Source organism: Podarcis gaigeae (genome assembly GCF_964106915.1).
Source record: "Podarcis gaigeae genome assembly, chromosome: 5".
NCBI classification, from domain to species: domain Eukaryota; kingdom Metazoa; phylum Chordata; class Lepidosauria; order Squamata; family Lacertidae; genus Podarcis; species Podarcis gaigeae.
Genome location: NC_139681.1, coordinates 7,403,313 through 7,425,467, shown reverse-complemented (window position 1 = coordinate 7,425,467; position 22,155 = coordinate 7,403,313). Strand labels below are relative to the sequence as shown.

The following is a 22,155-nucleotide window of genomic DNA, read 5'->3' as shown; positions in this document are numbered from 1 at the left end:
GGCAATTGGTGGCAGCCACGAGCGGGAGATTGTCAGTGGCGATTGGGCAGGTGATTGGTGACTGCGGCAAGGCCTGCTGACGATTGGCTGCTGCTGCTGCGGCAATTGGGCAGGCAGTTGGCGGTGAGCGGACGGACGATTGGTGGCTTCAGCAAGGCGTGCAATTGGCAGCGGCGGTCAGGCGGGTGAGCGATTGTTGGCAACCCCCCCCCAAAAGCTCAGGAACTCTGGGCAATCCCCCCATTTCCCTAATTTGGTGTCCCAAAAAATAGGGGTCGTCTTATACATGGGGGCATCTTATACACAGAAAAATATGGTAAACAGCAATCCAAAGCCCATCCTAAAGCCAGATGTGCTGTTGATGTCTTTAAAATACTTTTTCATTGAAAGTGAAGTTAATGGGAAGGCTGTGAATGGGATGTGGCAACCTATGTAGGGTCCAGGAGGAGGGGGCGGCGAGTTTTTGTGCCTTTAATAGCTAAACAGAAGACACTGAATGCTTCTGCTAAGGATAGAGGTGTTGCAGCTAGCTTGTATATCTGAGTTTCCAACACTGGCTGCAACCTCTGTTGCTGCTATTTGTTCTTTAATTTGTGTTTATGTAATTTCTGCCTTCCCTTCAAGGCTTTATTATTATTCATCCTCCGTTGTTCTAATGTTTTGGATACTCAATAAAATTACCACAAATGTTGTGAAACACTGGGGTACAGTCTTGTTCACCGATGTTTAATTAATTAAACAACATAGTTTTATTTGGGTTTTGAACAAATGTGCAATTAATTGTTACTGTTCTGAAGTTTATTGTGTTATAATCTTCCTTAGTGGGTCATGCAAACTACTGTTCAGAACAATGGTGTTTTTTTTTAGGGTGGCGCAGGGGGAGAGTTTAGTAACCAAGCCAGGGTGGGGTGGGGGCTGAAAAAGTTTGGGAACCACTGGATTAGACCGTTGAGACATTTGGATGGCATGTAAAATTAATATGGCAAAAGGTTTCATTTTTGTTTGCTGCAATATAGAAAATATTTCTAAACTCCACATAAAAGTAAGCCAAATTTAGTTTATTAAAACAGCTAAAACAACTTAAATCACTCGGCCCTCCAGCTGTTTTGCGACTACAACTTCCATCACCCCTAACTAACAGGACCACTGGTCAGGGATGATGGGAATTGTGGTCCCAAAACAGCTGGAGGGCCAAGTTTGGCCATCACTGACTTAAAGGGCTTACCATATATAATAGAAATAAACTTGCTAAATCTAAATCTGCTCTCCTTATATGGTCAAGAACAGCACTTTGAATTCAGAACAGAAACTGATTGGCCGTAAGTCCAGTTGGGTGAGGATATGCTCAAACCATCTTGCCCCAATGAGTAACCTGACTGCTGAATCTTGCAGCAGCTGAAGTTTCTGAAATGTTTTCTGATGCAGCCCCAGGTCTAATATTTTGAAGTAATCTAACCTAGTGGCTACCAGAGCATAGACAGCAGACGTTAGGCTATCCCTATCCAGATAGGGGCGGGACGCGGGTGGCACTGTGGGTTAAACCATAGAGCCTAGGGCTTGCCGATCAGAAGGTTGGTGGTTCAAATCCCCGCGACAGGGTGAGCTCCCATTGCTCGGTCCCTGCTCCTGCCAACCTAGCAGTTCGAAAGCACGTCAAAGTGCAAGTAGATAAATAGGTACCACTCCAGCGGGAAGGTAAATGGTGTTTCCGTGCGCTGCTCTGGTACACCGGCTCTCTCGGCCAATAAAGCGAGATGAGTGCCGCAACCCCAGAGTCGGCCACGACTGTACCTAATGGTCAGGGGTCCCTTTACCTTTACGTTTATCCAGATAGGGACACAGCTGGGCCACCCGCTGGAACTGATGGAAGAAACTCAGTGCCACTGAGGCCACCAAGTTTCAAGATCAGCCATGGATCCAGTAGAACCCTGAAGCTACATACCCACTCCTTCAGAGGAAGTGTAATCCCATCAAGAGCAGCCAACCTGCCAGCCATCCAGTCTAGAGAATTGCCCCCTATCAGTGCCCCAGTCTTAATCTGGATTGAGCTTCAGTTTATTGACTCTCATCCAACCCATTACTGAGGCAAGACACTGGTCCAGCACTTCCGCTGCCTCACCTGCAGATGTAAAGAGAAGTAGAGCGGTGTGCCATCAGCATACTCCTGACAATGTACTCCAGATTTATGGATAACGCCACTCAGCGGTTTCATGTAGATCAGGGGTCAGCAACCTAAGGCCCATGGGCTGGAAGCAGCCTGCGGAGGTCGTTTGACCGGCCCATGAGCCGCTCCCGAACTGCGCTGCATGCTCGTGCACTGCGTTAAACCAGTGCATCGCGGCACAGGGACTCGCTTCTGCGGCGCAAAAAATAATGTCTGTGTAGATGCAGGTGCTGAAAATCACAGGCGCGCACACGATCCAGCCCATGGAGGGATCTCCGTGGGACCAATAGATACCATATATACTCGAGTATAAGCCGACCTGAATATAAGCCGAGGCACCTAATTTTAGCACAAAAAACTGGGGAAACTTACTCACTCGAGTATAAGCCGGTTCACCACACCATAAACCTGGTGGTAGCGGCAGCGGTGAAGGAAGAACAAGCAGCCCCAAAGGGCTGCTTTTGGGCTGCTTGTTCCTCCTCTGCCGCTGCAAACAGCGGCAAGGGTGGCGAAGGAGGAAGGAGCAGCCCGAAAGCAGCTGCGCCTCTCCCAACCGCGGCTCCTGTGCCTGCCCTTGTGAGAGGCGGGCGGCGGTGGGACCAGCGGCGAGAAAGGGCTCCTTTTGGGCCGCTCGTCCCTTCGCCGCCACCACCCGCCTCACTCGAGTATAAGCCGAGGGGGGCTTTTTCAGGATTAGAAATATGCTGAGAAAGTCGGCTTATACTCGAGTATATACGGTAAACCTTGGTGACCCATGATGGAGATGCTGAACAGTATAGGGGATAAAATTGAACCCTGGGGGACCCCACATTGAAGGCTTCAGGGGCCCGAAGAGTACTCCTCAAGCATCCCTTTTGGGAATGATCACCCAAGTAGAACTAGAACTACTGCAAAGCGGTGCCTAACTCGGACGTCTGCTCCAGAAGGATACCGTGCTTGATGGTATCAAAAGCCACTGAGAGGTCAAGGAGAATTAAGAGGGACACATTTCTTTCTCTCCTGGCAGAGGTCATACAGGGCAACCAAAGCAGTTTAGGTGCCAAAGCTGGGCGTAAATCCCAATTGAAATGGCCCATTAGTTGTGTCATTAGTTACTATGTTCAGGCTGCCTTTGGGATTTTGATAATTATGTATTGCTGTTTTTATCTTTTTGCTTTTTTGTATGCGCCCTCATTTTTGCCTAAATGGCAGTTCACCTGCCAAGCTTAATTTGTTTTTATTTTGATAGTCAAGCAGTATATAAATTTTATGAAAAATATAATTCATTGTGTTTCCCTTTGCCTTTTGGATCTTCCCCCACATCTTGGGACCTGAGTTTACAACTCGAATGCCATATTGACCTCCACTGGCTGCAGTTGCTCGGCTGAATTTGAGTGATTTTCCCAGAGGACATTAACAGAGTTCTTGGGGCTCTCTAGCCAGTTTCACACACACACTTGGCTGACTGTAGGTAGTCAAGTTGAGCTACTCAGTTTGGTCCATTCTGTGATGGTTTCCTCTCTTAGGGAGGGACTCCTATCCTCCTCTCTTGAAGGAGACAATTGTGTGTTTTCTACTTTAGAAGTTATCCTTAGATCCCCTGAATCTAACTAATCTGGTCAGTTTTATGGGCAAAGTTTATTTGTTTGTTTGTTAAATTTCTACCTTACTCTTCCTCTGAAAGGATGGGGTGGTAGCAGTTTGGCTCTGGGACATTCAGGAGGGAAATGATCATATAGATAGTTATCAATCTGACTTCAGGCTAAGTTTTGGTTGGCAACTGTGTTGGCTAACTGGTGTATCTATGCCATGGGTAGGCAAACTAAGCCCCGGGGGCCAGATCCGGCCCAATCATCTTCTCAATCCGGCCTGCGGATGGTGTTTTTACATGAGTAGAATGTGTCCTTTTATTTAAAATGCATCTCTGGGTTATTTGCGGGGCATAGGAATTCGTTCATATTTTTTCCCCTTCAAAATATAGTCCGGCCCCCCACAGGGTCTGAGGGGCAGTGGACCAGCCCCCTGCTGAAAAAGTTTGCTGACCCCTGATCTATGCAGTGCTTTTTTTCTGGGGGGACGCAGGGGTACGCATACCCCTAAACATTTTGTGAATCTAAGTTTGGCCTCATCGAGGGGCAGTATTTCAATATGAGTAGGAAAATGAGAGTTCCCCTAAACATATATAGTTTTTTTTAGACTGGATCTATGTCAAGAGATATATAGGGGCCTATCCAAGCAGGCTGATTTTCTTGGATCTCTTTTGCTACCATTGTGACCTTCTGAGGCATTGCAATGTGCAGTCTCCTTGTTAGGAAGATCCCAGAAAGTAATCTTGATGCATTTATGCTTTGCACTGCTTTGTGGAATTTGTCTAGTGGAGCTCCTCAAGATCTGATCTTGTCCACCACGTCCTTCAATATCTAGATGAAACTTCTAGGAGCAGTGTATTTGGAGATCTGGCGTGATCTTACCACCACTTGGGTGGCAAAAAGCTGCCTATAAATAAAATGGCACCAATAAGTTGATTACGCCCAGCTCTACTTTTTTCTGCCAGGCCTGGGTGAGGAAGTGGTAATTGAGAACAGATGTCTGGTGGCAGGGATAGACTACAGGAAGAAGAATAAAATGAAACCCATACGCTGAGATCTTCAGAAGAATACCTGCTCCAATTAAAAATCCTACATAAGTTTGGGAGTGGCATGAAGGTGCAATGGGATTTGCTCTTCATAGTGCACTCCCTAGGGAAGCTTGCCATGCAAGTTCTCTTCTTATCCTCCAGAAACCTTTTCTTTCAAGTTGGTATTTCGGATGGGAGGCAGATGTTGCTTTACTGAGTGGGTGATATACAATTAGAAGTCATATTTGGAGCGGCCCCCGTTGAAATTTGCTGAGAATGATTAAATATTGCCCACTGTTTCTTCTGTAGTGCTTTGTTTCTTTCATTTATAAAAGTATTTATATGCCACCAGATCGTAAAACGTCAATGTGGTGTGCAACAATAAAACATAAAACTGCATTTGAAATGGTACAACATAATCGGAAAAATGACTTGCTAATTCAGAAGGTTTTAAGCAGTTGCAGGCGGAATAAAAAAAATAACTGAGAGAAGCCTCAGCGTCAAAATCAAGAATGCCTGCTGAATTTCTATAGCAAGGGAGCAACAAAAATAAATACCTGGTATCTGTTTGAAGCCAGTTTAGCTTCTGTGATATGGGGGAAATCTGGATGCTCTCAGGGACTGAGCTGTGATGTAAGCGTTCAATTGGTCTTTAAGATATATGGGACCCAAGTTCTTCAGGGCTTTATATACCAATCTGAGCCAGTAGCATATGGGAGCCGGTGCATATATTCTAGCAGAGATGTGTCATACTGTTGGTTGTCTGCCCCACCAGCAGTCAGTAGCTTGCTGAGACCCTTAAAGCCAGAACTATTCTATCATTTTCTGGCCAAATTCGTACAGTCTCCTTTCCAAGAATCTTGGTCCATACTCAGACTAAGACAGACAAGTTTCATAACTTCATCCTACCCTCTTGCTGGTATGATTTGATCTCTCAAATGGCTAATGATTTTCTGGAAATTTGCATTCATTCTTAATTGCAAAGTCATACAGTGTTAGAAGGAATTCAGGCATGGTAGCCCATAGCATTTTGAAATCTACGCAATCGCATAAATCAGCATTGATATTGTTGCTATGCAGTGCCATTTGTGCCGTTTTCCTAGTGTGAGACTCGATTCCTATTCACTAGCTAAGTTTTTCTTCCAGCCAGGTGCAGGTTAACAAGAGCCTTGCCATTGCGAACACCTCTGAATCTTGAGATAGGGTAAGAAATTCTGATGTTTAAATATGTTAAGGTTGTGTTATTCATAGCTGTCAAGTGGCCCTTATTTGGCGGGACAGTCCCTTATCCCAGCGCCATGTCCTGCTGCTGTCCCTTATTGATGATGTCCCTTAAATAAGCTACTGAAGGTAATGGGGCCCTTTCTATGTCCAGCTGTCCTTTGTCAACAACAAATTGTTGCCTTTTTTGTGTTGAATATGTGTGATATGGTAATTTATGGACCTAATAGGTATCTAAAGCCATTTGCACGCAACAAAATATGTATTTTATCAAAGTAATTGTTGATCCCTTATTTTCGGGGCTGCTGGTCCCTTATTTTCAAATCTGTAAGTTGACAGCTATGGTGTTATTTTAATTCATTTAAAACATTTACCGTATTTTTCGCTCTATAAGACGCACCAGACCACAAGACGCACCTAGTTTTTGGAGGAGGAAAACAAGAAAAAAAATATTCTGAATCTCAGAAGCCAGAACAGCAAGAGGGATCGCTGCACAGTGAAAGCAGCAATCCCTCTTGCTGTTCTGGCTTCTGTGATAGCTGCGCAGCCTGCATTCACTCCATAAGACGCACACACATTTCCCCTTACTTTTTAGAAGGGAAAAAGTGAGTCTTATAGAGCAAAAAATATGGTATATGCTGACTTTGAGAAAACCCTTCCAAGAAGGCTTACCATAGAACACGGTTTTATTTTCTTGTTTGCTCACTGATTTTACACTCCATGATATGTCTGCATGAGCAGGAGATTGCTGCTGTTTGCAGGGTTCTCTGGCTTTCCATGGGTTTATGCCTGGCTGCTGTGGGAACAGGATGCCCCTTAGTTGTATGGCAATGTACTGTGCAATTACAGTAATCTCCTTTCAGCACTAATCCATACGATGGTGACAGGGATCCCCTCCGAAGTCCCTGCGGAGGAGAACATGCTGCAAAAATGTTGATAGGCACCGACTGTTTGATACGGAAACAGATGATATTTAGGTAAACTGCTTCACATGGAGGGTCCCATTCAGATGATAGCGAATAGCCGTCGATAGGACTTTCCTCCCAAATATTCTCTCTCCTACATGAATGAGTCTGATCTTTTTAAAAGAGTTGTGTGTCGAGGTCCCCAGGGCCACCCCAATAACTCACACATCACACAGAATTTTTTGTTTAAGGTTTTTGGCATAATTTTGTCCACAGCTTTATTAAAATACAAACATGTGAGTGGTTGCTTAGGCATTGGTTGCGATTATCTGCCCCCCCCCCCATGGGGGACAGATTGACATTCCGCACGATGCGAAATTCAGAAAAGGGGAATACACTTGGGGGTAGCTATGGAGCAGGGAACTTGCCCTCAGCCCTCCCCAAATGCAACCAAGGAGCTCATTGCTATGGCCTGAGCCCCCTTGACAGAGTGGACAAGCAATAGCTAGCCCCCAACTCCTTTAACGGAATCCCTTGCAGCAGCAGCATTAGAGGGGCAGGCACAGCCAATCCATGCCCCTCAACCAACCAAACCATAAACCAATGCCTAACTGCAACCTTACAAGTTGTGACGATTTGCTACGCAGTAGGCAAAAACCAAATGGCCCCAGCCAATCAGCCAGATGGACAAAATTCCTGCCAGGCCCCCGCTCCAAAGCAGACGACCCCATGACAGGCATAGCAAGGTCAAAGCGAACAACCGTATTCTAGGGAGAGAGGGATGAGCAATCCGATGCACGGTCGAAAAGAGGAAACCCTAGCCTCGTGCAAGGCGTTTTAGCATTTCTGGCTGTCAATCAACAAATGGCAACATTAACTTCTTCCCAACAACAAGGGAAGCCCCAATTGCATCAGTGGGCAACGATCAATTAGTCCGCCCCCAACTTTGGAGTGTCCTGGCGGGCCCCACCGCAACACGTGCTCTCCATGAAGGAGAACACGCTTTACCTACATTAAGGATCCATGCAGTATGTCTTACGGCAGTGAATTCCATAACAATGGGTTGTTTCTAGCACTTTTGTCCTTCTTCAGCCTGTTGTCCATTAATTTCATTGCCCTGTTTACAAACCATCTCAAGCCATAGTTAAACTATGGCATTTCACTAGTATTTGTGTGCCATGGCTCACAGTGAATATTGCATCTGCAAAGTATGGGCCAATGTTCATTTATTAACTAAATTTCATGCAAAGCAAAGAATAAAGCATAGCAGGAACATTTTGTGTACAATGCAAGGGCTGGGTGTGAGATTTGATAGTTTCTATTTGGAAAGAAGGTTTTTCTAAAAAAAGACTCTACCCAAATAAATCATTAGACATGTCTGGAAGCGTGCAGAGTGCTGTTTTCCTTTTGATAGCTGGGGCAGGCTTTTTAGCAGTTACATTTGGAGACACATCATTCTGATATCCCCCCAAAGTTTGCTCTTGCTCAGTAGAAGAGTAAGAATTGTCTGCTTTCTTTGTATCCACCCAGTTCACTGATATGAGCATTCTTCTTGATTGGAAGGAGGTGATTCAAGCAGAGGTTACTAAATCCATTACTTTTGTAGTCTTTCCTGAAAATAGCAGCAGCTTCCTCTTTATGTGGGTCCTGCTGCATCTCTGCATTGGGAATAACTGAATCAATCAATCAATCAATCAATCAATCACACCTGATGCAAGTGAAGAGGTTGATTGGAAGGGGCCAAGTCCAGACAACGAATTATGCAAAAATATGGTAGGATAAGAACCCCCCATGGATAAGAACCTTGGGTGTGCTTAATTATTTGTTTCTTGTGTTCACACAGTTTGAGAATTGTTCATGGAGAGAGGAGAGTGCTTCCTATCTCTCTGTGTGCATTTCTGCATTTTGGACCATTTCCTTTTTCAGGTTCATATCCGTTTCCCACCCAATATATGTTTCTTTAACTTTAATAAAATGTGTGTAAGCAAAGGTTTTAGATCCCCAGGGGTCTGGTTAGATATCACTACTTCCAAACATTCTCCCTTCCTTTTAATATCTCAAGCTCAGGATAATGATTCTCCAGATGCATCAGCTTTCAGTGTTTACGTTGACTCTCACTTAGTAGACTCTCACTTTATTTTCTGCCAAAGGCCGTAGCCTTTTCCAGGCTCTTAATATTGTCTCACTCTGGACCTACTGGCCTGTGCAGATGGTCCTTAATCAGTTGCCAACTTGCAGTTTGGACGTTCTGCTCCTAAAGGAAGCACAAGAAATGTTGGTGCTAAATCAAAATGGCGATACTGCAACCAGTAAGTGGCTTTTCCGACAGGCTTTTTACTTTCCTTATTGCAATTTGTGTTTGATTGGAAAACCCTGGCTTGTGGGAGAAAGGCTTCGGGTTTTCTTCCGCCTTTCTCCTAGGAATGGTCGGAGATGGTTGGAGATGAGATTAGGAAAGAAGACCAAACTATGTTCCAATACGCAACGGTAGCTGCCAGGATATTGCTAGTGCAAAATTGGAAAACCCCTAATATCCCAACTATTAGAGAATGGCAAACTAAGTTATTTGAGTATATAGAACTAGCAAAGATGACACAGAAGATCAGGCATCAAAAAAACGTAAAATTTATTAACGATTGGAATCAATTCATTACATACATAGAAACAAATTTAGGAAATATTAAAATCACAGTAGGTGTAACATAAAACCTGCGATGTATAGATAAAGGGTGTAAAAAGATACCGCAGGAAGATACTGTGGGGATATAGCTCAAAACCGTGATGGAGGGAAGTCAATTAATGTTATGCTATAAATTGATGTTTTTCCTTTGTTGTTCATTTATACGTTTTTGTTCTTTTACTTGATATGTTTGTGGTTTTGTTTTTCTTTTTGTTTTTCTTCTTTTAAAAAAAAAAGCTTAATAAAAAGAACTTACAAAAAAATAATAAGGAAAACACTGGCTTGTGTTAAATGATAAACCAAACTGGGGCTTACTGGGGCTGCACAAACGTGACAGCTCCTGCAGAGGAGCTTTCAGCTGTAGTGTGAGCAGGAACTAAAGTGATTTAGAAATGGTTGTATTGGGAGGGGGGGGGGAGAGGGAGGCAGGAATCAGTTCTGGGTGTCACCAGCAGGGAAAGAAAGCTAAGTTTGCTAGCAGCACACCACTAAGTAAAGTTTGTTCCTTCTAATCCAGTCTCTGCAGCTTCTTTGTAATCTTGCAAATGCTACATGAGCTCCCCTCCCCCTGGATGCTGCTCAGCACATTGGTGGAAGAAGTCCAAAAGAGTGGACAAGCTTTTCTTTCCAGCCCTAAGGGCACCATTGGTGCTGGACAGCTTCTACTGGATTTGGCTCCATGGAAAGCAGAAGACCGTTACATCTACAGCTGCCCGTCTGCTTCTGGCAGAGTCTTCCTAGCAGTAGCAGAGGTGCTGCAACAGAAGCAGCCACGCTTGGACTTTGTACTATGCAACCAATTCATAAACTCGCCTCTGCTCAAACTGGCAGCTTCCTTAGAGGTTGGGAATGGGGATGCAAGGGCTGTTATTTCATGGATGCAGGGGGTAGGAGAAAAAGGAGAATCTTCTCTTTTTTTAAAAAAAAAGAAGATATTTATTGAAATTTTCAAAAAACAAGGAAAAAAAGAAAAAACAAAAGAAAAATTAAAAACACATAGCATTTACATTCCTTATTTTCAATAACATCTTTCCCTGACTTCCCCACCCCTCCCCTTCTTGTATTCCAGTTCTAATTATTAGCTCAGCAAGTTCTTGTCCCCAAATTTTGCCTTATTATATTTAATTCATTTTAATTAACCAATTTTAACTTATAAACCTCAATTTGTACGTCAATGCTCATTCTTTAAACCCTTTTCTAAAGTCGACCGAAGTTCCCTTTCACGAATTTTCCAGTTTTTATACTAGTAACGAAACAGAGTAAAAAGAAACAAAATATAATTGTACACCCTTTGGATTCCCAAAATCCCACCCCCATTTCTTCTCTTGCCATGTCCTTCTTCATCCTTTCTACAAAGAAGTAAGTGTCCAGACTAGTTGGAAAGTAGCATTAAAATTTTAATAACTTAATTTATAGTAGAAGAGAGAAGGTTATTAACACACACATCCCTAAAAGTAGTGAAATACAGCAAAAGCAGCATTTTCTCTGTAATGGGGGGGACGGGACGACGATGACAAAGTATCCTGCCAATCTCTTGAGCCTGTGGTCAATCCACAGGCTTCCATTCAGCCAAGAGTGGAAAAGCCTGACCTCTACTACTGGACTATTGAGCTCATCCCTAATTAGTTATTTGCATTCACTTATCTGTGGAGTGCAAAGATTTGAGAAATATGAAGAGAGGCCACAAGCAGGGGCTGAAGCAGTAAAACTGACCCTGGACTTGACCGCATGGGGAAATGGTTCACCACAGGGAAAAAGAAAAGGGAAAATTACTGTACATAGAAAGCAACAGACTGCAGCTTGGGATAAGGAGAAACTTGGTCCACTTTGCATTTTACCTAATTCACGCTTCCTGAGGCAGACTGCAAACTGAAATGCAGCTGCCCTTCAAAATTTGCGCTTCTCCAAATTTTGTGGCAGCCAAAAACTGCACAAGAGCATCTGTTTTAGGGGAAAGTATTCATAAAAAGGGGGAATGTGCACAAATGCCTTTTTTTAAGGACTTCTTTGTAAAAAAAAAAAAAAAAGCAATCTGATAAGTTTGATGTTGTATAGTTGAGGAACAGTTTTAGTCCAAACAAAGCCTTGGTCACCTGACCTTTTTCTACAACACTGGCATAACTGTTGGTATCTGATGGTTCCATGCCTTCTGTTGGACAAGCTTAGTTTGATGGAGTACAGCAGCTGGACAATTTTCATTCTCCAGTTGATATCAGACATGCTAGAAGCTCTAACCACTCTTTCCTCCCACCTTTGTGAGATCTGGGTTACCATTTCACATTTAACTTGCTTCAGCAAGAGTGCCGGTCCTTCAGTTCCTGCGATCTGCTGCTAGAAACCCCAATGTTTTCTCCACAGACTTCTGTTTTTACAGAACAGCAAGAAATTGTCATTTAAGTATTAAGGAAAATGTAGTCTAGACTTAGGTGAGCTCATTTCATAACAAAATATGGGAATGAGGAAAACACATTTCTTGACCATAAAAGGGCAGCCTGCACGCTGACAGTCATTTCTCCCTCCCCCATCCAGAGCAGAAAGTTGCTACTAACTGGTCTGGAGTTGCAAAAAGCTAACACATTAAGGCTGAAATTCTCAACACACTCGATAGGGAATATGTTCTATGAAGCGCAGTATGACTGACATCTGAATAAAGTTGCACTGTTACTATACTGTATTGTACGGTTTTGTGGACCAGTGTCTACAACTAAAAGTAGTGATGCTACTAAAAACATTAGGGCAACTGTGGGCTAACAGGCTACTTCACCCCTTTTTTTCTTTTGCTAGAAAGAAAAATGAGTTTTATATTTACCGAGCAAAAGTGCATAGTCAGGGTCTCTGCATTATTAAGGCATAACTAATATGGGATATGGGATCTTGAGATGTTCAGCTTAGAACATCTGCTGTGCTGCAAGTGGTCAGTCTACTAGTCTCCGACTTCTTTGCAATCTCTAGCTGCTGGTCCACTGTTGTCCCGCCAGTGGTTTTATCTTCTGCTCACTCCTGATATTGAAATACTTAATGCGTTATATAATCACACATGATTTCCCCACTCCACTTCATTGGCTGCTATTTGCAGGAGTGAGAAACATGCATGATGTTACAAAGGCAGAGTGGAAGAAGATGGGGTGAGATTCTTGTTTTTAGTGGTAGTTGTAAGTCTGCTGTAACATTTGATTCTGACTTAGTAATAGTACACTTAGTAATAAACGCACACATCTTTGCTCTTCTCTGTGGCCACCACGAGGGACACTGTGAATACATAGGCTTACGGATTATGCATGGATTCAGTTTTGCCATGTAAAAATTCAGCTGGTATCAGTGGAATGTATGTATGAATTAGAACCTTACAGCAAGAACTCCTGAGATCAGGGTGCAGGTCAGATTTTTCTGAGAGTTTAAAAAATAGGAATGATATGCTTGCCATGCATGGCTACATGCATGTCCCAAATTCAATCCCTGGCCTCTCCAGTTAAATGAATCTCAATGAGAAAGCAGGCAGAAAGCTCAGTGTTAATTCCTGGCACCTCCAGCTATAGGGTCCAGAACAGCTGGGATGGAAAGGGTTACGACCAGTCACGGTAGATAATATTGAGCGTAAAGAGCCAATGGTTTGTCTAAAGAAGCTTCATATGACCATATGAATTTGGGGGAAAGCTTGCATGAATTTATTGGCCGTTTGGTATTGCACACACAGTTTGTAAAACTTTGCATCTGCATAATATTGAAAAGAAAATGATGGAAAGAAAAACAACCACCACCAACCAGTTGACTATGTAAGCTCATTTGTTTGTCTCCAAGTTGACTCTTGGTTCTTTTTCAGATCTTACACGTGAACAAGGTGATGTCCATCTTGTTTTATGTGATATTCCTTGCTTATCTCCGTGGAATCCAGTCTACCAACATGGACCAAGGGAGTTTACCAGAAGATTCAATAAATTCTCTCATTATAAAACTTATTCAAGCAGACATCTTAAGAAATAAGATCTCCAAGCAAATCACAGATATAAAGGATAGTGTTCAAGACACAATGAAGAAAACAGAGACTGCTGAGCCTGATATGGATGGCAATGAAAGTGTGAAACTCGATTTCCAGCCGGTTATCTCAATGGATACAGAACTACTAAAACATCAGAAACGCTACAGCTCCCCCAGGGTCCTCCTGAGTGACAATACCCCATTGGAACCCCCACCATTATACCTTACGGAGGATTACGTTGGCAGTTCTGTGGCAGCAAACCAAACGTCTCGGCAGAAGAGGTTTGCTGAAAACAAGAGTCATCGTGGGGAGTATTCCGTGTGTGACAGTGAGAGCCGATGGGTCACAGACAAATCTTCTGCCATTGACATTAGAGGACACCAGGTTACTGTGCTGGGAGAAATTAGAACAGGGCCTTCCCCAGTCAAGCAATATTTTTATGAAACAAAGTGTAAACAAGCCAAGCCTGCCAAAAGTGGCTGCCGTGGTATAGATGATAAGCACTGGAACTCCCAGTGCAAAACATCCCAAACATTTGTACGAGCATTGACTTCAGAAAACAATAAACTTGTAGCCTGGCGATGGATAAGAATAGACACTTCTTGTGTGTGTGCATTATCCAGAAAAATTGGACGAACATAGGTCTGTGCCTCTCCGTCGTATAAATTATTATGTCTAAATTATATGATATGCATGTAGCATATAAATGTTTATATTGTTTTATATATTATAAGTTGTCCTTATTTATTAAATTCCAGAAAACTGCCATGTGTGTATGTATATGTGTATGTATATATACATATATATATATATATGCATGCACATAAACAGCACCAATTAAAAAACAGTGAAGTATGGATATCTACAATTGGCTACACCAGTTTTCATGACAGCTTGTGACTTCTGTTCCTCTTCAGCCTTCCATAAGTTGCCTGTAAAATCTTTGTGTAACATTGGTATTTTTTCGCCCAGAACTGTCAATCCACTGACTTTCATGGAGTAAACCTGTTAAAAGAAATTAGATCAAGTTGCCGAGACTTTTGTACATGCTTTTCCATTCCTTGATGATAAGATTAAATATATAGTGTTTAACTGTATCCCTTCATCCCAAAAACAAAATTAATCAATGTAGGCTATAGCCAGCATTGACTAGTAATAATATTCATTTTCTGTATGTTCTGCCAGCTTAACTATTAGAGTTACCAGTTATCCCCCCCCCCCTTCTGTCCCATGTCACTGTTCCAGATCCACTGCTAATAAGCCTGCAATTTAAGTTTAGGCTTGTTTTTCTTTTTTTAAAAAAATACATTTGTTTTGTAACTGTTTTTAGTGCTGCTAATTTGTCTTTTAGAAGGCTAGGAGAAAAATCTAAAACATTTGTCCTAGAAACTTACCAAAGCCAAGAAACAATCCAAGTGGATCATTAATATAATATATAAAAGTTGGGATTCCTCAAAATAAGCACTTTTAAAAAAATGTGAGCAGCCTTCTTCCATTTGGAATAAGCTGTTTTACTCCTGACGTTTCATTGCATTTATGTGTTTATTGGTACAGTAGGGGAAAATTTGGTTTAGATTTTAGTCGCTACAGTGTTCAGATATAGAAGACGATATATTTCTGGAATAGGCATCAAAGCCAGTTCCGTTCAAAGCTGCTGAAATGGTTTTGGAAAACTTTTAATGGAAAAAGACATACTGAAAATTGAGCAAAACCCCTTTTGTGTGGAACGAGAACTCGTAAGCCTTCCAGGTCTCAATGCACTCCACCTTCAATTTTGCATAGCTGGTCATATGGAACAGCTAGTAGATCAATCCCAATTCTGTCTGCCGATCTTTTTTTCTGGATTAGCGTGCAGATGTGTCTGGACATGTGTGTTTGCAACACAGCTCCCACACTTCCTTTCACCCCCTTCCAGCCCTTCCTGGGTTTTCATGTTTGTTTTCATTGTAACTATATTGGTTTAATAGCAATTCAGCAACAAGAAAGAAAGATTTCGAATGAAGAAACAGGTGCCTGTAGCTAGTCATTTCTATTTTATCGCTTAGTTATACAGAGATTTCTATATCATTAAGGAAAAAAATCTCTCACGTTTTTCTGCACTCGGGTCAGATTCCCAGTTCTGCGCACACCCTAAGAGGAGTTGCTCTTTCATTTTGGGGGAAGTGAAATCTGTCTCTAGTTTCTCCTCCTGTTCCATCAGGATTCAGTGGCAAAGTGTGTTTTACTGTATTAGTCTGGAAACTGGACCAATGAAGGGATGCAGCGACGCTACCATGCATAACCTTTTGCCCTTGCCCATCATTATGTTCCTGAGAAAGAACACCTGAATGTTCATCTACTTCTAAGGAGGAGCTGCAGAGGCTGGGGAAATGGTTTAATTCAGTTTACAAACTAAAAGAAAAAGTGCTATGTAGTTTGGAAACTTGTTTGTTCACTGTGCAGTTGGGCATAACCAAAGACATCATAACCAAAGTTTGCATGGTGCTTCCTGAGGTCAAGGAGCAGGCTTTCATCTATGCTTGGATACAACCGGATGTCATTTTGAATCAATACGGGGTACTGAACCTTTAAAAACTGCACTGATTTAACCATTGTTTTCAAAACCGCACTGATTTTGTTTGTTTGTTTGTTAGAATTCCCAAGCAATGAAGGGCTTGAGGCTGCTAGTATTATGTGATTTAGTAATTGCCGAGATAGGGACGCGGGTGGCGCTGTGGGTTAAACCACAGAGCCTAGGACTTGCTGATCAGAAGGTCGGCGGTTCAAATCCCTGCGACGGGCTGAGCTCCCGTTGCTCAGTCCCTGCTCCTGCCAACCTAGCAGTTTGAAAGCACGTCAAACTGCAAGTAGATAAATAGGTACCACTCCAGCGGGAAGGTAAACGGCATTTCCGTGCGCTGCTCTGGTTCGCCAGAAGCAGCTTAGTCATACTGGCCACATGACCCAGAAGCTGTACGCCGGTTCCCTCGGCCAATAAAGCGAGATGAGCGCCGCAACCCCAGAGTCTGCCATGACTGGACCTAATGGTCAGGGGTCCCTTTACCTTTACCTTTAATTGTCAAGTATTTTAGATGGTTCCATAAGACAAACGCCCCCAAAGTGAAGGCAAACAGAAGAGCTAAGAGACAAGCTGACACATAATATTTATTGCTACTTAAGGATTGATGTATGGGACGCAGGTCTAAACCACAGAGCCTAGGGCTTGCTGATCAGAAGACCAGCGGTTCGAATCCCCTCGACGGGGTGAGCTCCCCTTGCTTGGTCCCTGCTCCTGCCAACCCAGCAGTTTGAAAGCACATAAAAGTGCAAGTACAGTGGTACCTTGGGTTACAGACCCTTCAGGTTACAGACTCCGCTAACCCAGAAATAGTACCTCGGGTTCAGAACTTTGCTTCAGGATGAGAACAGTAATTGTATGGTGGCGGCGCGGCAGCAGCGGGAGGCCCCATTAGCTAAAGTGGTGCTTCAGGTTAAGAACAGTTTCAGGTTAAGAATGGACCTCCAGAATGAATCAAGTTCTTAACCCGAGGTACCACTGTAGATAAATAGATATTGCTCCGGCGGGAAGGTAAATGGCATTTCCGTGCGCTGCTCTGGTTTCACCAGAAGCGGCTTAGTCATGCTGGGCACATGACCCGGAAAAACTGCGGACAAACGTCGGCTCCCTCGGCCAGTAAAGCGAGATGGGGCTGCCCTTGAGACTGACCCAGAAACTCCAGCGGGTGCAGAATGCCACGGCGAGACTCCTTATGGGGTCTTCGCTGCGAGATCATATTCATCTGGTACTATACCAGCTGCACTGGCTCCCGGTGGAGTACAGGATCAGGTTTAAGGTCTGGTTTTAACCTTTAAAGCCCTATACGGCCTAGGACCCTCGTACCTACGGGACCGCCTCTCCTGGTATGTCCCACAGAGAAATTTATGGTCTGCAAATAAAAACATCCGTAAGATCCCAGGCCACAGAGAGGTTAGGCTGGCCTCAACTAGAGCCAGGGCTTTCTCGGCCACGGCTCCAATCTGGTGGAACGCTCTGTCACAAGAGACTAGGGCCCTGCGGGACCTGACATCTTTCTGCAGGGCCTGCAAGACAGAGCTGTTCCACCAGGCCTTTGGTCAGGGCGCAGCCTGACCCCCCTCTTCTGGCAATCTGCACAGAATTTTGCTTAATTGGTTGCCATCAATTTGATTTTAATTTGATTTTAATTAATTTTATAATGAATGTTTTTAGAATGTTGGATTATTTTGATTGTTGTTAGCCGCCCTGAGCCCAGCTTTGGCTGGGGAGGGCGGGATATAAATAAAATTTATTATTATTATTATTATTATTATGAGTGTCGCAACCCCAGAGACGTCTGTGACTGGACTTAACTGTCAGGGGTCCTTTACCTTTACCTTTTTAAGGATTGATGTAAACTCACATTCCTTAATTTTAACCATGATTTCATGTTTGTGTTCTGTATGAAATCTGGAGTTCACATCTCTGGTATTCTACCATACTCATTATTGGCTAAAATTGCAGTAAAGCAAAAGGTGAACTACTAGGCATAACAAATCAATCAGGAAAACATACGTGAAGGATAAAACGTTCATAGTTTTAGCATTTTGCTTTGAATAACCCCAAAGTATTAATTCACAATAGCCAATTGGTATGGAATGTAGCTCTGAAGTACTGTGAAACGAAGCAGCCAAGGAGCCTAAGTGTTCATCCAGGGAGAAGCCAACAGGTAAGTAAGTTGAATTTTCAAACAACTCCACAGAAAATTTCAGTAACCCATAATACTCACTTCAAATGCTGTTTTAACACTTCAGCAACAACCACCTTCTCTTGTAGCTTTCTAGTGAAGAAATGAACCACTCAACTACATTACGTGCTTAAAATCTTTAGAATCTAGTGTTCTTTTGGATCATTCTTCATATTAAATTCACATATTCAAATCAATAGCTGGGGTTCCCCCCCCCCCCTTGTGCTATAGCATACACCTTCCTTAGAAATTAACACTTCAAGCTAACCCAGAAGGAGAATGGATGCTGGTCATTCCTTCAACATACTCCTCCTCATATCCTGTATATTTCTTAACTGTTCCATTATTTCTTTGCATTTTCTGTGGGATAACCTTGGTTCTTTATGTGAAATTGCCTTTCCAAGAGGAACTTGGTAGAGTTTCTGATATGCAAAGGATCCTTTCAGACAACAGACCTCCTGGAACGGACCAAAGCTCTATATCAGGCATAGGCAAACTCCGGCCCTCCTCCAGATGTTTGGGACTACAATTCCCATCATCCCTGGCCACTGGTCCTGTTAGCTAGGGATGATGGGAATTGTAGTTCCAAACATCTGGAGGGCCAGAGTTTGCCTATGCCTGCTCTACATAGCATTTTCTCTCATTGCCACCATATGGCTAGATGTCTATAGGAAGCCCACGGGAGATATTCAAAGGCTGGGTGCCTCTGATCTTGAAGGTAGCATATAGCCATCATGGTAAGTAGATATTGATACTGTCTGTTTTGGGTCTGTGGACCGCATTAGAGCTATGTGTATGTGATATTGATACTCTTTATCTTCCATTAATTTATCTAACAGGTCTGTAGATAAATGTTTCCTTTGCGCTGACCTGTGCTTCCTAGAGGCATCTTGCTAGACATCGCTGGAAACGGGACACTGAGCTACCGTATTTTTCGCCCTATAGGACGCACCGTCCCATAAGGCGCACCTAGTTTTTTGGGGGGGAAATTATTTCCCCCCCCCCCAGGTGCGGGGCTGGGGCGGGGGAGGCCCACCCGAGCTTCCCCCGACCCCAGCCCCTAAACAGGCAGCTCTCTGCAAGCAGTGGGAGCCCAGGGCTGGCTCCCCCCGCTTGCGGAGAGGTCCGCGAAGCCTGGAGGCGCTGAGCTCAGCGCGCGCAGGCTTCGGCATGCAGGCACCTCTCCGCAAGCGGCGGGAGCGCTCCCCCCGCTTGCAGAGAGGTCCGCGAAGCCTGGAGAGCAAGAGGGGTCTGTGCGCACCGACCCCTCTCGCTCTCCAGGCTTCAGCGAAAGCCTGCATTCACCCCATAGGACGCACACACATTTCCCCTTCATTTTTTGAGGGGGAAAAGTGCGTCCTATAGGGCGAAAAATATGGTAATTGGACTCTTGGTCTGATCCAGCCAGAGTCTTTTATTGTGCTCAGCCAGGTGGAGGCTAGTTGCTTTGAACAAGTACAAAAAGTAAGCTGCTTTTTTCAATCGGCTAACAATTCTGAAATTGCACCTATGGCATCATCAAGTCGTACATATTGCTGACAAGGAACTCATGGATTGCTACAGCCAATAAAGCTAAGCAACAGTATAAACAAAGGAGGTAAGCTGAGGGATGGTAAGAAGGAAGATGGGACTGAGGAGCAACAGGACTTGAGAAATAACACAAATGCCCCAATTCACCATAGGCAGGAGACACTTTTCGACACAGGAAATTGGTTTTATTTGAAATTCCATTTATATCTTGACCTTTCAGTCCTGTTATTTATATCGTGACCTTTCAGCAAATGTATTTTTTAATGATAGCCCAAAATATATAGAACCATCCATTTTATTTATTAGAAACATTTTGGAGCAAAATAAAATCAATGGAATCCTGTGTTCTTTCCGCGCACTTTGCAAATGCAATTCATCACGGATGTGGCAGGGAGAGCGAAAGAGCACGGGAATCAGTCCTCGAGCCTGAGAAATGAGGAGGAAAGGGTAAAGAGCTAGTTGTGAGGGAATTTGTTTTCTTGAAATACTTTGCCTGTATTTGGTTAATGCGGATGGCAGGAGGTTGAAGGAAGCCCAGATGCCTGGACAATAGTAAACAAACACAAGGGTTCCCAAAAAGTCTTCTGAGAACTGGGCATTGCATTCTAAAGCCTGGTGTTCTGAGCCTTGTATTCTTAAACAGTTAATCCCTTTTAAGCAGAGATGTAACCGTGAATCATCTTAATTGGAAGATTAATCAACTGCAGCTGTGGGGAGGACCATCATCTTCTAATTCCTTCAGAATCTACAAAAGGCAGCCTTTGACAGCCACTCTGAACAGGCCAGCTACGCAAGTGGAGAAGGGCCAGCACAAGGCTAATCTGAATTCTCTTTTCTCTTGGCACCAACATGGAATGGTTAATGCAAGTTCAGTCATTGCTCCCTTTGTCAGGGCTGTGGCCTCAGGGTCATGTCATAGTGGGACAGCTTAGTCCGTAGAGCATGAGACTCTTAATCTCCGGATTTGAGACTCATGTTGCGTGAAATGTTCCTGCATTTGTAGGGTAAGGTTACCAGATTTTTTTCAAAGAATCTGGGGACACTTTTCTTTTTTAAGAGAAAAAAAAGTTATTTAAAAAGTTGTTTTTTTAAAAAGGAAGTAATATATTCTCTTCTGTAGTCTCTTGTGCAGCCTTCCTCTGGGCCCCCGGCCTGCTCTCTTGGAGTGCTAGCTGCCATGGAGTAGGCTCAGTTCGGGCCTGGGCTTTGCTACATGTCCTTGCCCTCCCGGTGCTCTCCTACCTCTCCTCAGTGGCAGAGACAGCAGCGGTGCGGCAAGGTTGGGGCTCCCCTCTTTTTTTCTCCTTCCTCTTTCTCTTCCTTCTCCTTTTCCTCTCTCCTTCTCCCTGTGTCAGCTCCGGGGTTTTCCTGACCCTGGACAGCTGCTGGGCAGTCAGCCAGGAGGGTGGACCATCTTGCTCCCGGCTCCATTTGGGTCAGTGGTTCCCCCAATTGATGCACTGGGCGTCCCCTGTTCCCCCTCAGCAGTGGCGGTGGCAGTGGCAGTCTCAGCAGCCCGGAGCCAGCGTGGTAGCACAGTTGGCTCTGGCTGGCTTCAGGAGCTGCTCACTGCCATGGCGCCCGCCATTTTGTCTCGCCAGAAGTCCCCATATGATGTGTCTTGTGCTGTTGAACCAATCATGCAACATTTCTTCCCTACTAATAAATCTATGACACTTAAAATATAAACCTGGGGACATTAAATGAAATCCGGGGATGGATTTTGTCCGGGGACAGATTTGTGAATCCGGGGACTGTCCCCGGGAAACAGGGATGTCTGGTAACCATATTGTAGGGAGTTGGACTTGATGAGCCTTATGGACCCTTCCAACTACAATTCCACGATCTATGCCTCTTATAATTGCTTCTTATATATATGTAGATCCTATAGCTAGCTATCCATAGTAGTGGGCTAAGAGAGCTGAAAATGATGCCAATATATTTCACATCTGGCAAACAATGTGTGGCTTTGGTTTCAGTACATGGGCAGATGAGTTGACTCTGGATTTATATAGTCAATTCTGAGGCATGATTTAAAGCACTTGCCCCAAGGGAACTGGAACCCTTGGTTTATGGTGGGAGACTCTGAATGACAGGAGGGAGGGTGTGTGAGGGGCAAACTAGCTAAAGAGAGATCCTGCCCATGATACAGCATGAGGCGAACGGAGCCGGCAAACTCAATAAGGAAAGCTGGTTGCCCACAACCTGGTACAGGAGGCATGGCAGAGAGCCATGGGGACCCAGTGAAGGCAAGGGATCCCATTAGGGATAAAATAATGATTCCATTCTGTATCGAAAACACTCCACAAAAATGGGGGGGAGCAATGCTACTAGCCCTCTC

The 22,155-nt window shown here is 43.9% G+C and overlaps 1 protein-coding gene across 5 annotated transcripts in view; it reads left to right on the top strand.

Annotated features, from left to right (window-relative positions):
* The window catches only part of NTF3 (neurotrophin 3), a 62,329-nt gene extending 47,769 nt beyond the window's left edge, over window positions 1-14,560 (top strand). For 4 of the 5 annotated variants that reach the window (XM_083738893.1, XM_083738891.1, XM_083738890.1 and 1 more), the window contains exon 2: window positions 13,387-14,560. In XM_083738893.1, the coding sequence (XP_083595019.1) occupies window positions 13,408-14,184 (777 nt within the window). In that variant the 5' untranslated portion in view covers window positions 13,387-13,407 and the 3' untranslated portion in view covers window positions 14,185-14,560. Of the gene's footprint in view, window positions 1-5,906; window positions 5,965-13,386 lie in introns of those variants that run through there. The other variant, XM_083738892.1, reaches the window with a different exon arrangement.
* The last annotated feature ends 7,595 nt before the right edge of the window (window positions 14,561-22,155 follow it).